The sequence below is a fragment of the Atta cephalotes genome (genome assembly GCF_000143395.1).
Source record: "Atta cephalotes unplaced genomic scaffold scaffold00022, whole genome shotgun sequence".
In the NCBI taxonomy this organism is placed as follows: domain Eukaryota; kingdom Metazoa; phylum Arthropoda; class Insecta; order Hymenoptera; family Formicidae; genus Atta; species Atta cephalotes.
The window spans coordinates 2,188,124-2,206,432 of NW_012130086.1; the positions used below are offsets into that span (position 1 = coordinate 2,188,124).

Here is an 18,309-nt window from a genome sequence, read left to right on the forward strand (position 1 = left end):
GTCGTTCCTTGCTCTTCCAACCACGAAAACGAACAAGAACGACTCCTCTTTCTCCTTATTTCGAGATAAATTAAAATCCCAACGTAACGGACCATTTTTAAGCGAGAAAGTGTTTACTCGCGTTCGGTACTCGGTACTCGCGGTATTCGACATAAATCCGTGATCCCAGTCGCCGGAACTGGCCGGATTGAAGGAATACGATCATAACCCGGAAGAGACGTTGTCAGTACATACTCACGGCGAACCCAGACGAAGGGAAGAAAGGAGGGAGGAGCAGGACGAGACAGCTGTCACGTTGAGCTCAGTGTACTTCAACCTGTGGAGGATCGCGAAAGAGTGCATTGTAAGTGTTTCTCTTTAATATTTTAACTTAGTTTACGATGTTTGATAAAAGCAATATGAATAATGATATATATATTGTTATCTATAGTTAATTAATTCTTTTAATTATTATAGTTGATTATTAATCAGTGTACAAATCAATGAAGCAAATGTGATTTTAATGTCTTATTAAGTTGTCTTATTTTAAATTAATCAAATTAAATATACAAAATTTCTAATCTTATTTTTTATTGTTTTATCTATATACTAATTTATTTATGTAAATTAGTTATTACTAATTTATATACTAATTTATTTATTGATTGAAACATTAAAAAATTTGATTTTTATTTTAAATATGACATAAAATATTAAATATTAGTAATTTTTTTTTTTTTTTTTATTCAAACTCGAAAGATGTTTAATGATATATTTAAAATAATTAAAGTGATGATAGCTCAGTTTTATGTGTTTTACAAAAATATCTTTTTTTTTATTAATTAATATATTTTTATAATGTCTCTATAGAAATAATAAAATATGATATTTCGTATCTTTATCAAAGAACTCTATATAGATGCATCTGTTTTCTGATGGCAAATATTCAAAATGTGTGGCGCGGTTAAAAACCGACACTACAGTAATTTTCCATTTTGCGTCACAAATTCGGTATGTAGGTGATTAATGGATTAAAAGCCGCACATTTATGTCGCGCACACGCAAGAGCCTCTATGCGTCTGCCTCTTCGGTTACGTAATCATGAAATTTTGGCACAATTTTGGTACATGAGTAATCTGTTTCACGTGAAATTTCCTCGTCTCAGTCGCGCGCGAGCATCATCAGCAATCATTAACCGTCTCGTAATCGCCTTTCGAAACTGCGCATCTTTCTCTCACGCAAAAAGGAATGACAAGGTAAATTGATCAACCGCGGTTATCGGTTATCGGTGCAACGGTCGGCGGGTTATTTTCAATAACATACTTTGTATCGCTGGAAATTTACGTCGCAGAAAAATTTATCTATTTAAGAAAAACCGGCAATTGTCAAGGACTTTCGATGAATAATTTCTTTAGATTTTGCAAATTGAAATATAATACGCCCCGAAAGAATCGCGTTATAAATACAACACTTTGCAATAATAATTAAAGCAAAGTAGAACATTCTAATTAAAGAGAATTATCAATTAAAGGAGGAGAATTATTAATTCTTTTTGACACAAGTATTATAAAGATATTATATTTAAAAAAAGAAAATACTAAGAATAATTAATAGATATGTATTTATTACGGAAATATTCATTACAAATATTCATTAATAGTTAATCATTTATTTTTTATGATAGTTATTGATAAAGGAATAAAAACGAGGAATAATAACATTTACAATTCATCGATCTATTTAAGTGGAGCTTTTCCTGTGTTATGAAATGCGCATTTCTCATCACGCGCTTATCGATCGCGCGCTTGCGAAAATATTGAAATTACCCCCACGATTGTTCCGCCAATGTCGATATACTGACGTTTCTGTGTTTCTTCAGTACGATCGTGTACGGCAGTTATCACGCATTAGATCGATAAAACATACTAATCTAAAAAAGGATCAGTAATTTTTTTCGTCATTTTTACAATCCACTTTTACTTCTGAAAAAGATTTGTATTTATTTTAATTTATATTCATTATCCTTCGATATGCAAACAATTGGTATTGAATTTTTCGATATTATATCATTCGAAATTTTCTATTAGCCCTCTCTAGCATGTAAAATATTCTTTATATGTTATGTATATATTTTATGTATGTAAAATCTTTGTATTTAGAAAGAGTTTTCTATTTGATATTTCTAACCTAATTCGACCACGAATATAAATCGCAATTGAAGACATAAGAATGAGAGTGAAAAATGAATCTTTAAGTGATCTCCGTTGTTTTATATGCCGTCGCATATTGTGCGACTTATAAGTTTGCCCGTCGCTTTTGTTAGTGCGGCAGCGGGTCGCGGTGTAGACAAAGTGGGATGAGACGCCCTCAGCAAGAACATCATCATCATCACCACCACCATCATCACCATCATCATGGATCCTCAACAAGCCCCACGTGTTCTCGTCAAACACACGATAAGGTAAGTGCTTTTCTTGGCATTTATATACTGCAATTTAACGATATTTAATGAGAAGTCAGAAATTTCCTTCCAATGTTTTTTTATAATTATTAGTCATTTTGATAAACATCCGATGCGCCCAGAAAATATTACAAGTGCATATGTATTTCAATATATGTATATATTTTGTGAAATTGTGTATTTCTTAATATGAATAATAATGACATAATTATTTTTTATTTCGATAAACTTGCGTTTTTTTTTTTCAGTCTTCAAGCTTTATCGTTTTATGTTTGTTATTTTAAAATGATTAGAAGAATTGCTGCGTAAAGTTTCTGTAGTGGTTACTGCAGTCTTAATAAATAAACAATGACGCAGAACAGTTTCTATATTCGAGATACGGCTATAGAAACTTTCCGGTCCTTTTACTGCATTGAACAAGAATGCGGAATCTATATCTATTCGTTACTCCACTTTGTCGAGGTAGTCCTTTTCAACAGTTAGCGACCGTTCGTCGATTATATGCTTTCTCGTTTCCCTGTCACTTTACTAATCATTTATTCGACCCGTATATAAATGTCTTGCGAATGTCGGAAATATGAATTATCGCTCGATCCTTGACGTAGAGAATGTAAAGTCCATGCAAAGTAGATGTAAAATGGCATTTGAATGAGTTAAGAAAAATATGGAGTAAATATGGAGACCAAAATGTATTCTATCAGAATTTTATAATTTTATATAGATATAGATTTTACCTAGAAATTAATTGAATTGTAATGCGCAATGTTGTATTATATATAATTATTAAGTATTGTATAATTGTATATATGATATAAAATATAAATGACATTGTAATTAAATAATAATTATTTAATAAATGCGCAAGATCTAAGCGACCTATCAAACGTCGCTTGTTTCAGGACGAGTCTCGTCTCGCTCGTGTAAAGCGCGTCCTGGCGGGTTCGCTGTTGGGCCGCGGTGCTGGCTCCAGCAGGATCTTCGGCACCCGGCTGGAGCTGGTCGAGTCGTATCTCGACACAGGTGTACCGTACGTGGTGCACCGGTTATGCAGCTACATCGAGGTGCACGGCTTCCAGAGCGCGGCGGTGTTTCGTCTGTCTGGCGGCAGTCCTCGGCTTGCGGAGCGACTGAGGGCGGCCTTCGAACGGCGGGGTGACGCCGATCTAGAGGCAGCCGGGTGCCCACCGACTGCCGCGACCCTTCTCCGTCAATATCTGAAGGAATTGCCGCAGCCGGTCGTACCATCCACCCTCGTCGGCAGACTGCTCAACATTCACACTCGTGAGAATCCATAATCCTACCAATTTCACAAAATAATTCAGGATCCGAGAACGAAGAACTCCATTGGCAATGAGACGTCTATTCCGGGATACCTCACGTACAAATGTGGTCTCAGTTTAAAAATTTTAATTACCATAGAATGTTTTAGTATTAAAGGGAAACTTTGCTGAACAAGCTTACCACTCTGATTGAATTTCACTTTTGTGTGACGCTTGATAAAATCTATAATAACAATATCTGTTCAGTATTTAAAAAAATCTGGTCAGTATTTGTCTGTCGTCATTGAGGCACTGAAAAAAAAATCTTAATTTTAAAGCAATATTTTTTTGCTCGTATTAAAAAAAAATTATTTTTTTGGATCAATGAAAATATCTTTAAAAATAAGATATACATAATTTTGATTTTTTAATTTAATTTTTGGACATAATCTTTTTAATATTTTTGAACAATTAATTTTAACTATTATTTATTCTGTATTCTTAGTTTGATTATTCTTCGAACTATTGTTTGTATAATTTTTTGATGTGCGTACTATCGACATTGTGCAACACAAGAATCGTATATCCAAAAAGTTCCTTCGTACGGTCTTTTAACCGTTAATGAGCAGTTTTTGTTACTTACTTTGGTCCGATTGACTTATGCATGGAAGAACTTTCTCACTATTACCGCGATTTTGGATATCTGAAGGTCAGTCTCGTAGCGGAAATATGTAATATTGATTGCGATATTTAACGTAACAATCGATGTAATTTTATTAAATCTCTTATTTTTCACGCAACAAATCCTGCGGTCTGCCTTTTTTAATTCTTTTTATTATTAAAATTATCTGTTACAGAGAACTTTGCGAACGATCACGACTCGTGGATCGCCTCGACGAAGGAGCTGCTGTCGACTCTGCCATCCTCGCATTACCATCTGCTTGGCTACCTGACGATTTACCTTAGTCGCTATGAGGCACGACACGGACGCAGCGCCGGAGTCTGCGGTGTTTTTGCACCCGTCATTCTGCCTCACGTTCCGCCTGCGACTACCCTCCTGCGGGATATCCTCGCCGAGGCACCAGTGCTCTTTCCCGACTGGTGAGTGACATATGATGATTCTCTTAGCATAATGCCTCGGAAGTCTCACAAAATAACGTTCCTCACGCAAGGAACTTACGTGCTTCACCAGCAGCGGAAACGAGCGGTATGTCTATTCTGTCTCATGTATTTGCATTTCTTATTTTAGAATCATTAAGACTATGTACAATATATTCCGTAAAACGTGAAAAAGTAGCTCTCAAAGAGAAAATAATTTATGGTTGATTATAATTTATGTTACGCAATAATAAAAAAATGAATATTTTGTATAAATCGAATTTTTAAAAAATATAAACGTCGGATCGAGTTTTACATTTTTTTTTTATAAAACATTATTTTCCTAATCTTTTGAAAAACTTGCCCAGTTTTGTATTGATGTAAAAGAAAATTTTGAGGAAATATTCGTAATTTTTGCATAAGAAAAGATTATATAAAATACAGTAAAGTTTATTTGCGTCAAATTGATAATTTTGCGAGCGTTCTTGAAATCGTCAAAAAACCTTGTTAACACAAAATCACGATAAAGTGCGGCTAACTACATTCGCATACCTAACTTTATGGTCCGTTCATGCACCGTTGCACATGTTGATCAATATCCTTCGGTCGGTTTGCTCGTCTTTTTTGTGAATAAAATAAAGGGATTTATCAACGTGAGATCTCACATGACTTTTTATTTACGCGATAAAAAGTGGAAAGATTAAATTATCACATTATAAAAAAAAGTACAAGCGTATTATGTCAGAATATAACAATGAAATCAATCATATATTTCTCATTTAATAGATCAGAATTCATATTCTGATATTTGTTCGCTTGTAAAATAAATATTTTTAATTCTTTTTATTACCTCGAAATTCAAAAATGGAAATATTTGAATATTTATTACATGAAACATGATATAATTTTATTGAGCTTAATTACACATGTATTTATTCTGGTTCTGAGAATTTTTTTTAAATTCTTAATTTCAAGCATTTTTAACCCGAATTAAAAGGAATTTTAATGAGAAACAATGAAATAAAATTTGAAATAAATTTATTATAATAATTAATACGGAAATTTTAATTTAATTTATTACAAGTACATAGTACATGGAATATTCTACTTAGTTTTTTTAATATTTCATCGACGAGACTTGCCGCAATTTACGGTTACTCAACATTCCGAGCCGAATAAATCGATCAAAGTACAATGACTCTGTTTACTCATCTGAAAATCCGATCTGGTCGCCGCGTCGTGTATTAATCGTGCTGTGAATTACGCAAGAGCAACACATTTGAATGTGTGGATCCGCTGACGTTGCTGCAAGATAAATTATAAAGCACACTCTGCGGAAAGCACGGCGCAACCATGTCGAGTTTGTGCGCGTAACTCTCTTAACGTACATTTCGATTTTCTTGCCGCGCTGTCTGATATCGTTTCACGATATTGCTCACATTTCCAACGTTTATTCCCTTTAGCCCGCAGCTAAAGGATCTATATTATTTCGATAAACTGTTCCTCTCTTCGAAATCACAAACGAAGCAGAATTTCCGCGGACGTCTGCTTCTCGACAGTCGGTTGTCTAATTGGACTCTTCTAGTTATACTCGAGAGACTCTCTCTCTCGACTAAGGGCCGACATCTAGATATTATTTTCTAACCCGGGGCATTCCGTTTGTTCCTTCACCACGATTATCTCTTCATCTCGATCGCTTGGACGTCTCAATGAAGAGATCAAGCGCACTTGTAATTTCTTGTTTTTCGTACATCCTCAACAGACGCAGATTACATAAGAATGAAAGAGAAAAAAGGTGCTTGCTATTAAACTGAAGTTCATACTTCAATGTATTTTTTATTTTTTAAGATATATTCTTTAAGGTTTACTGATTGATGGTCGCTATAATCGTGACGTCACACACTACTAAATTTATTATGTTAAATTATATCCAATTTAAGTTATTTTTAATCATAGGTATCTATATTAATCTATGAATCGCCACTGTTTGTATTTAGTGATTATGTCGTTAATTTGATTAAAATAATAGGGTTAAACAATTTAAACTCAAGAAACTGTATTCAATTTGACTTAAATTTAGTTCACTATTTACTAACATGCTACTAAAGTGCATAATATGGACGATGTTTACTTTGAAACTTATAGACTATAGGATTAAATTGATTTACATTTTGATGTAGATAGAAATTAAAAATAATAAAATGTTATTTACCTCCTATATATGGAATTGCGTTACTATTGCTTCTTTGATATTTAACAGTGTAAACAAGAAATGACATGTTGAAGTTTCTCTTATGACATCACAATTCTTATATTCACGGCGGCTAGTCATCAGAAGCCTTAAGCGGAAACCAATTATGATTAGATTATATTGAGATAAGATAAATAAAAGAGAAATATGCAAATATATATATTAGATAAATAAACGTTATCGCTCTGCGTCTTGTGGTGAATCTACAGATTCAATTCGATTCCTGCGCATGTAAGCGAAAAAACTCCGTATTTCTCACGTGGATATGAAGGACTTCTCTCTCGAGTACTTCACGTACAAACAGTACGATTTCATCGCGTGCAAAAGCTACCGAATCACGCAAAAAGCATGTTAAGCAGCATCGATAATTCAGATCACGCGGAAAGCGGCACGAAATTGTAAAGCATTTATTTCTTGTACATTTGGAATTATTATATTTATATAGAATTCCAACGCCTCTATTTTTTCTTCTTTATTATAACTGTTAACGATCTGTAAAACCTAACGATTTGGTGAAATAAAAATAAAAATAAAAATGGATGTAAATAATATAATAAATGTAGACAATACATACATTTTTTAATATTTATCTTAACTGTGAATATTAAAACGACTAACGGTATAAATATTCCTTATTTAGATGAAACCTTCTTTTACTCAAATTTCGATATATACATATAAATATTCGATAAAAATAAAATATATATTATAAATGTTTTTAGTAGCTGAAAACTAGAGCGTACACTTTTTGCATTTAAAAAATAAATTTATATTTTATATTTAGCAAAAGCGAAAAGAAAAGTTTTAGTGCAGTCCAGTGCAGCAACAAAAAACAAACTTAAAGTTAGCTCGAGTTATTTTTACGCGTGTCTATTTTTTTTATTTCAAGCGCTTGCGAATTAGTTATTAAATAAGTGGAAATGTCACAGAAATGCATTAGCAAATTGCTGGCGTCGAATTATACAGACGTAAGTGGGAAACGCACTTGAGAATATTTGCGACCTTCTACGCGATTAATTTTGTCGTTACATATCTCATCGTCATTGAGACGTTTGAGACGTGATACAGAATTGCGATCCTTGGCCTTGTCGCACGTCATTGACGCGAGCGTACTTGAATGCATGTTCGATATATTTCTTTTCCTCCCACATAGCAGTTTTTTAATGAATGTATCAGTTTCTTATTCGCATTAATTTTAATGTAGTTTGCACTCACCTTTTTAATACATGTCTCGCTGCATTTCCTCAAAAAGAATTTTTATCTCGCAGTAATGAATCTCTGCTATTTACAATTTAAATATGTTTCAGAGTTCGACATTGAAAATTGATAGAAATATACGGTGTCTGTGAAGCACGGCATTTTTATTAATTTCCAAAAAATAATGATTGTTCTGGTAGCATTTTCTATTGTTCCATTGTTCTTGGATATCTATTAGCTCTCTATATGATAATATTGATTGTACTAATATTCTAAGTTAGAAATTATCGACTCTATGATTATATTAAGAAATTCATCGCTATGATTTATCTATAATTACTATCTGAACAATCTGAAAAAAAAATATTTTTATACAAATTTTTAGGTACAGAGCACTGAGCTTTTGTAATTTGATAATAATCTGATAATATATATTAAGTATTGAATTTTTTCTCTAACAACTGTATTTTTCTGCGTATTGAAAATATCGAGAACGACGTAAAATTACTTGTTGTTATTAATAAATTTCTACGCAAAAAAGTTCTTGATATAAAGGGATAGTGCACAATTTAATATTGACGGTTTAATATTGATAATACAATAGTATTAAAGCGTTTCGTAATTAGGTAATGTCAATTTTTTGACCGAACGCTTGTTCTTAATTCTAATTAATATTTCATCTCATTATTATTGATTACTTCAAAGATTTTCGTTTTGTTCGAGAATATAAGATGACAAAAGATAAAATAAAATAGGAGATATTAAATTATTGTAGATAAATAATCTAAATAAATTGAAAGTTAAATAGTATAATTATAGAGAGACTCTATAGATAATAATATAATAATATACAGTAGCTACATGTAAAATATATGCAATATGTACGTTCTCATTGCACACGTTTTCTTTCTTTTATTTATAAAAGATTTTTATATTAACTAAGTAATTTGCAAGATTGATAATGATATTCAGCTCCTTGCGCTTAGCGACGCATTTAGAATCCTTTGTAGTTAGATGAAACTATAAGCGAGCGATTAATCTTAGCTCGTAAAATACTTAAATGTGTCGTGCGGTAGAAAAAAGATCGCCACGTTACTCACATGAACGACACGTAAAAAGGCTACTAAAGCATGATAATAAATATTTTTAAGAGAGGACAGTGCTCTTTTTCTCAGTAAAAAAAAATTAACATCCAAGATTGATCGCGCTTCTCGAGACTATCACGCGAGATTGGCGAACTATACCGCGTGCTTCATCAGACACAATAGACTGTGATAGGCATGTGAAACAATGTTGTAATCGTTCAAGGCATCGTTCTACAATCAATAGATCGTTAGTCTTACTAATGACAAGGAATTATTCAAATGACTGTAATTATATCGTCGATGAATATTAAACTTTCGTAGTATTTATTAATCTCACTTATGACTTAAAATTTTTAATTGTGTGTTCTTTTGTACTGGCACATGCTGACATATTAAGAAAACGATAAATTAATGGATCAATTCTAAACAGAATTGCAATGTTCTTGTAAAGCCGCGTATACATCCAGCGAACGAATGCTAATGTTCGGATATTTGTGTTTGTGTTGTTGCAGTTTATTTTTTTTTCTTAATTGTACCGAATACTAGTATTCAATTAGATTCGATGTTCATTGCATATAGCAATTAAACTTGTGTAACAAATAATAACATATACTTTTTGCGTTTGCTGTTAGTTCGCTAAGTGTATACACGGTTTAAGATTTGTAAGAACTTATAACTAGAATTGTAATTTGATGCGTACCGTAAGACGTACAATCATTTATCTACGATTTCTCATAAATCTTATAGGCTTTCTACAATAAGTCACCACTCATATCACTAATGATAAGTCAGAATTACAAGTAATAAATCTTAGGAAACTTACATCTAGAAAATCATATTAGATCGTTTTATCACAATATTTTAGTCAATCAGAAAGGTGGCAGTTCTCAGGACTAATAACAATAAATTATATGATTGTTCAGTCATAACGTAATCTAAGTTTTAAATTGTAAGAATTTGGCTATCTCCATGTACTCACTTATTACTGGCTTGTTATTGCTTTATGACATATTGCAACTCATTTCTGACTTTTGATCTATTATTACCGTCTTATTGTAGAAAGCTCATTACACTAGCAAGATGCTGTCTGTAAAAATATTGCATAAAGTTATAAGCATTCCAGTCTTTTTTTACAAGTCAGTTCTCTTACAAATCTTACGAGAATAAGTTACGAGTCTTATGATTTTGTTTAGAATTGACCTTATAAAACTATAAAGAATAGATTTTGGAGGAAAGCAATTTATAAATCTGCTTATTATATCGTACAAGCGTAGGTAGACGATAAATTATCGTCGTTGAATTTTATTATAGATTAAATCTGCCAATACACGACAGACGGAAATTAACGTCACGTTTAATCATTTTGCTATCCGATAAAGGAATTATAAAAAATACATAAATGATAAACGGATTAATTCACGCATGAAAGATTTGTTACATGTAGTTGCATGAATTATGCTACCGATAAATCCATAAGATTAAATCGAATAAATTGATTAAACAAGACATTGCAAGAGAGAGAACTTTTATGTCACTTATATTAACGATGATAAAATGAGGAGTGATATATTAATTATAGGTAAGTTGAATAAAAATTCTATCTTAAGTAGCCATTAGTTGTGACACTGCATCTCGCAATGGAAATAGCGATGATAAAGTGAACCTGCCAGCGAGCAGGTAAGTTGCCGAAGAGAGAGAGAGAGAGAGAGAGATCTATGAGATATTGCGTGTTCTCGATCGATGGAGACCTCGTTTTGGGGTATTGGCTTAAGGTAATCGGTGTTATGCACGGTCATGCGTTTCCATAGATCTTGCATCATCACCGCCGACACCGTCGACGCCGAGGACGAGCAGCGTCCATGAATAGTGCATCATGTGCATGAATATTTCACGCTCCCTGCGCCATGTGCACTTGGTCTCTGTCCAAAAATCTCTTCAACTTTTTCAGAGATGGTTTTTCAGAGACGATATATAAAGTTCCAATTAACTAATCATGGGACTTGCGAGTGCATATAAAAAATTACAGAACGTCATTATGTTATCACGATTTTAATTGTATCGTGCTCCAAGAAATTCGCTTTTTTATTCAAAGCGTTGAAAAAAAGGATTGAAGGAGCGTATAAAGTTTACATAAAGGAATAAAGGCTGTTAAAAGCACATGTAGTAATAACGAAAAAATTCTCAACAATTTTAACTATACAAAATTCAACGTTTTAGATGATCTTGGGAAATTAAAAAAAAAATATTTGTATTTTAACAAATGTAAGATTTATATGCGTAAAAATATCAAGAAAAAATTTTACGAAAATAAAAATGAAAATGATAATGAAACGATCGTTATTTAAAGCTTCGCGTAAACGAAACAAAAACGCAATACAGAAACTCTAGTACAGCCGCGGAAACCGGTTGGAACAGGTTCTTTCAATGAGAGACTCACCTGATAAAAGATTTTTTAACCGAATTGGAGTTTCTTTTCGCAATTTACAGACTAATGTATGCAAGCACAATTGAGCTGATATACCGTGAATATTCCACAGTATGATGGACAATTCCGTGCTCGCTTTATCTATCCTCAATCAATTGCTTTGAACAAGCTCCAAAACCATCCTCCCAATCGCATCTGATCGATACGTATCGCATTGATTATACACTCGATGCAATATGAATACACTATTTGTATCGACAGTGAGATGGCGAGACCAATCGAATTTCTCGACGATAAGCGCCATTAATAAAGCTGTAACAAAATAAGACGCAATTTTGATTAAAATCTATATAAAGATTTATATCTAAAAATTTCCTTCGGTGTAAATAAATTATTACAAAATATAAAATTTGAAGACTTATTAAAATAATTAACAATTTAATTTCATAAATCATGAATAAAAAATTTTAAATTTGCTTAAATTAAAAATAATTGCGGAAACTTTTAACAAAATATCTGTGAGATTTAGAAGAAATGATAGACTCTGATCTCTAAGAGAAATTGCACTTCTGAGAATTCGTAGGTTATACATAGTTCATTAACTACTTTTGATTAATAGGCGCCAAATCTATCAGTCTTACTGACGTCATATCACTCTTATTAGTAAGTACGACGCAAACTGTATCGTCTAACATTGCAATCGCACGTGTTCGATCGCAACGGAAGACATACGATTAAATTCCGTTCACGTGTTGCTCAAGTGACCTTCTATTTTCTAGTATTGTTGTCCCTGACATCTCTTTTGAATCCTAAGATACTGTAGCAACTTCTTCAATCTTAATTTGGCAAGTATTATAAAAGAACATTCGTATATATATCTCTTATACTATCGAGATCTTTGATAGTATAAGACAATTATTTCACGGACAATATGTCAGCGTAAGATTTTTTTTTTTATTAATTTTGCATCTTTATATATAGCTTTTTCTCAATAATTATACATTAAAATACAAAGCCTTGAATCGATTATTATTATTATTTTTAATTAAAATACAAAAAATATTTTTGTATAAAGAACGAGTATATTCGTATTTTATGTAAAATACATAACACAAAAAATATTTCTGCAACGTAATACATATGTTGCATTTTTTAAAATTAATTAAATTTTAAAATGCATAGATATATGCAAAGAATGTGTAACATATTGCTGTTGTATGAAATTTGTATTGACTTGAATTTTTTCTTCTCTTGAAATTTCGCGCAATTGATTATGAAAAAAAAAAAAGAATAAATCTCACAAGTGAGTTCCGCCCGGCCGCACGTAGACGAAATCAATATTCGATTCTTTAAACTCTTATATATAATTGTCAAGGTTTATTACAAATGTCTATAGATTTGTTACATCCATAAATTTTTTAGGAGAAAGATTTTTCTCTTTGTTTCCATCTTCTCTGTTGCGTCATTTATCAAGTTATGTAAGAATTCCTCGTGGTAAAATATAGTTAAACTTTCTCGTTGGCGCAATGCAGTCTAGATAAGGATACAATAAAATAAACATCACAACGAGAGATAATATTTCTCGATAAGATAATGAATAACTTATGCATAGGATAACTTCGACACCTATTTTTGAATGAGTTATGACGGGATTGTCATGAAAAATAAAACAGGTTGCAGTAGAAACGCGCTCCAGACGCCTTTTATGTATTAGAAATGGTTAAATACAAAATCATTTTCAGTTTTAACGCGAATTTATTTTGCACTTGACGCATATGACAACCAAGCGTTGTGGAAATAAAAGGCAGTGATAAAAAATCCGAAATTATTAGCGTCTGCGGAACTCGCGACGCGTTTTATTACATATGTACGCGCGAGCGTGTGAGCAAAACATGATGCACTCGGATTTCTCTCTGAGCCAATTCGATTAGTAACAATGCCGCGACACACGATATACCCGGATCGGATAAAGCTGCCGATTACAATCAGAAGCCACGGATCGATTAAGCGCACGATCCCAGAGATCAGAGTAACGAACTCGTCGACGGCACGCGATATCATGAATTTTCCGCACGTCATTCACGTCAATTCGTCGATTAATTTAAAGCAGATGTAACGAATGGATTTTGTTGATCTTACAAAATCCTGCATAATGAAATTAAATTCATATACTTTTGCCATTATATGAAATTTAAACGTCTGACTAACAAAAATTTAAATCAAAATTTTTTTTTGTAACGTAAAATTAAAATTATCTTGGTGACATTTATCATATACATTTTTTTGGAATTTATAAAATAAATTAAAAAATATTTGTAAAAGAATTATCAAACAAAATAAAAATTTTTATTTAAATAAAATCTCTTTGAATAATCTGCAATGCTGAAAAAAATAGTAATTTGTTGAAGGTTAGAGTGCAAATATTAGTAAAAAGATACCTACGTTGCATCGGTTTGTAAAAGCTGTATGTATTATCGGTGGCAATGTTAATAGCGAAATTATTTTATAGAGTTATGTCCGTAAAAAATACGTTCATCTCTCGACTTTCAAAAATATTTTTCTTCCTCATCGCAATATTGACGTTGCTTCTGTCCGCGAAAAGTTCACAATTATGTACGCCAGGAATTATCGATGAGATTTAATTTTAATATATGCAAACTGCAAAGTTTATAATATAATAAACAGTTAATAAGTATATCAGACAGATGATATTAATAAGGAATAGTTGTCGAGAATTTTTGCACACATAGTTTTGCGAGTTTTGCACGAAACTTGCGATATCAATAGATTTAATTGCGTATCTGAAAATTAATGCAATGCTTATCGATCTTACATAATACAATAGCTAAACGCATAAACGCATAAACGTTGATCGACAACAAAAATAAACTACGCTCATATCGTCTTTATTCGCTCTAAATATTTTTTCATTTATTTAGAGAATCCGTTTTAACATTTTTACGAAGTCTAGAAATAAAAAGATATTGGCTAGGCAAACTATTCTAAATTATTTTAAATATGTGAGACATTAATATTTTCTTTCTTTTTTCGATAATGCAAAGATTTTTATTAACTGTTAAATTAGAAACTGTGATGATACTTGATGACACTGGCATAATGTTCTAGGATTACCTTTGGGTAGATAGAAAACTGCGCAGTTTTCTTTAGTTTTCAATGTGAGAAGAGTTCATCGGAATCTCTCTTTCTCGCGCACGACTTCGTGAATATGATCCTGGCAGCAGACCAGGACTTCATTTTAAGCATCGACGGTCTCCGGCCACATTCCACGCCATAATTCCGTAGCGGCTCCGCCACAAAGAAACGCGTCTTCCTATTTCGTCATCATGGTCAGACATTCTCTTGAAAGAATTTTTTTGCATTTTATCTTCGCTCAATCAATAATTTCTCTAGCGTAGAAAATCGACGAGTGGTAGAGATGAGTTTAAATTACTCAATTATAGCTTATTGCGTAACTGTAGAATTAGCTTTGATTGAACAACCGAACGATTTGATAAGCCGAGACAATTTGATAAAAAATTAAAGATATCTGTTATTCAGAAAAAAAACTCAAAAATTTACCTATAAAGAAAATTACAAAGAAAATTAATTAGAAAATTTTAATTAATTTACTGATTTTAGAACAATTCAATTAAGATTTGAATGCCAATATGAATTTAGTATTGGTAAAAATTTTGTTAATAATACAACTATTTTATTGAAAAATTCTCTAATTTTTAATTTAATAATGAGATAATTAGAAATATGGCATAAATAAAAATTTATGCTTTTGCATTTATGATATAATTTTAATTCATAGAGTTTAATATTTAAATATAAAGCTGCAAATAAAGTAAAATTTACCTTAACATTTCGAATGTTGATCTTTAAATAGATACTTTGTTGTATTTAGGGATATTTAATGAGCTATTCTTATAAATTATTATTTACGTAGTACTGATATAAAAAGCCAATGTCGATCGCATAATGGCAAACACCTTATGTTTCTGACGTAGGAACGACTTTATTACACTTATGATAGCCGTCATGAATTAAATGATCATATAAACTTCGAAGAAATAGCTCCTGATCCGGAAATAGAACGTTTGGAGGGTCAAGATGCTGATTCTATTGATATGAATCGATAAGATGCTGACTGATACGAGAGAAAATAAAGCAGAAGACACACAAACATCGGAAAATTTATTGAGAACCTTCATTTAAAACTGCTCCTTTCCGGTTTTGACGAGCTAAAAACAGTACAAGTCACCTTGTTAGCAACGTGACATTTTATGATGCGCCTCTTCATCTTTTTGCATCAGAACTCGAAATATCCGATTCTCACCGAATATAATGCAAATAATGCACGCGCGCAAAATATTGACAGTAAAATTTTCACATTCCTCGCAATCTTCTCATTTAGAGGCTCTTCAGATGAAATTATTTTCGCAAAAGTCAGAATAGACATGAGAGATTACCAAGCATTCAAATTTTTATTTACGTTCCTTTTTACGTATTTATTTTATCGTATAAATTACTTTTCATACTTTATGTGAGTCAACAGTACTCGGACCCTTCTTTTTGCCAACTTCGTTTTCTTTCTTATATTTTCATATCTATTGAAAACGCGTGTCCTCGAAACTCACAAGATCTAGTATAAAAATACTACGTTTGATGTTGTAAGTTAAAAAAACATAGTAATTCTATTAACTTAAAAAGAAATGAAACGTATAAGATTGAAGGTCTGAGAGAATCAAAGAAGTTGCGAGTAGTTTTTATCAGATTATCTTGATTCGCTATTGATTGATGGAAGTGAGATAAGTTACTCTGGAGAAAAGGAAAGAGAGGGAAGTATAATAAAGAAGAGCGTATGTAAATCGCACACAGTCGATGTACCGATTTGCGAGAAAATTATCCAGAAAAGTAATCTGCGTTGCTGATAAGGCAATATACTTTTGGGAACCCGATGAATGTTTTCACAATTACTAATCTCAAGGTTATCGCGCGGAGTATATTACTGCCGCGGCATTAATTACATCACTCAGTATGAGACACGTCTTGTAACTTATCGGACTGATAGCGGCATTTTATGTCTCGAGATCATAGCTTAATCAGTCGTCCATCAACTGATGTCGATATTTCCAAGAAAATACCTTGTACTGCAAAAATAGATTGTGAGTCTAATTATAGTGACACTTGAATGATCATTGTTACTCCGCGGATTTTTATGAAGTTTATAACAGCCAACTTCCTACGTCGACGATAATATCGATAATAAATGTCTCTATTGAATAACATCGAGAAATAGACGATAATTGACGAGGTGAGTTAATTGATGACTTGATGGAAATTTTTCCTGTCAAATTTATTTCTTAATAACCATGCGATCTGAGAACAGGATTAAAACTTACAAATTCTTACTTGAAGTATAATACTCTTACAAAATAAAATATATGCTTATAATTATTTTACATGTATAATTACAAAAAAAGATTAAATGATTTAGCAAAGCTATACTTATTGTGTAAGTTCAACATCTATAATTAAAAAGATTTGATGATTTAACAAAGAAATTATCTGTAAGCAATTATCTATGCTAATTCAGCTAATTCTTTGCTACAATGAAAATTGCTAATGTAACAAGTTATCTTCATTATAGCAGCAAAAATACGCGTTAGCATGTTTTGTTAAAAAATTTAATCTATATATATTGGATTGATTTTTATAGAAAGTTATCTTTGCTGCATTAATAAATTTACTAAACTTTACATCAAATATGATGATTATATCAAATATGATAATCTCAATTTCATTCAGCTGTATAATTTTGCCATTTTAACATAGAAACTGATTGTCCGTATATTGTAATTGTAGATTTACTGATTTATGATATAATGAAGTTTTTAGTTGTTTTAACAATTTTTTCCCATGTACATATATTATTACATACCTTGATATTTGCTATACTTACAACTTACAAGAGATTTCCGCAGTATGGGAGAAAGATTCCAAATTATATTTTCCTATATTTTCAAACTGGTAGAGTTTTTTTTTGGCAGAATTTTTTTATTCGACACATTTCTGAAACAATTCTTTTGTATTCTTTATGAACTGTATCTTCCCCTCCTCACTTCAAGTTCAAAACAAGTTCATAATTATACAATTTGATATATTTACATGGAAAGAATTTTCTTTTAAAATTTACCCTGAAAAATATGGTAGTTGTGATGCAATACAATATTTTGAAGATTTTTACCATACGCTGCAGTAAAATTAATCAAACTTATTTTATACTTTATTTTAGTTTTATTAATGAATGAGAGAAATTTACATTAAAATAATTCTTCAAAATACAATGTTGTCCTATGACTATTATATTTTCAGGATAAATTCTAAGAAAGATTCTCTCCGTGTAGGGTAAACCTTTAATTCTCTTATAATTACTTCTCTTCTAAATGAACTTTTACATTTAACCAGTTTTAAAGTGATATTATTTTTTAATCACTCTATATATATATATATATATATATATATATATATATATATATTATTATTAT

At 31.6% G+C, this 18,309-nt stretch overlaps 1 protein-coding gene across 1 annotated transcript in view; it reads left to right on the forward strand.

Moving 5' to 3' along the window:
- Window positions 1–1,106: 1,106 nt before the first annotated feature.
- Window positions 1,107–18,309, forward strand: part of LOC105619565 (protein FAM13B) — a 38,672-nt gene continuing 21,469 nt past the window's right edge. The window contains exons 1-4 of the mRNA XM_012201082.1: window positions 1,107–1,235; window positions 2,303–2,440; window positions 3,340–3,721; window positions 4,557–4,800. Coding sequence (XP_012056472.1) covers window positions 1,107–1,235; window positions 2,303–2,440; window positions 3,340–3,721; window positions 4,557–4,800 — 893 coding nt within the window. The remainder of the gene's footprint in view (window positions 1,236–2,302; window positions 2,441–3,339; window positions 3,722–4,556; window positions 4,801–18,309) is intronic.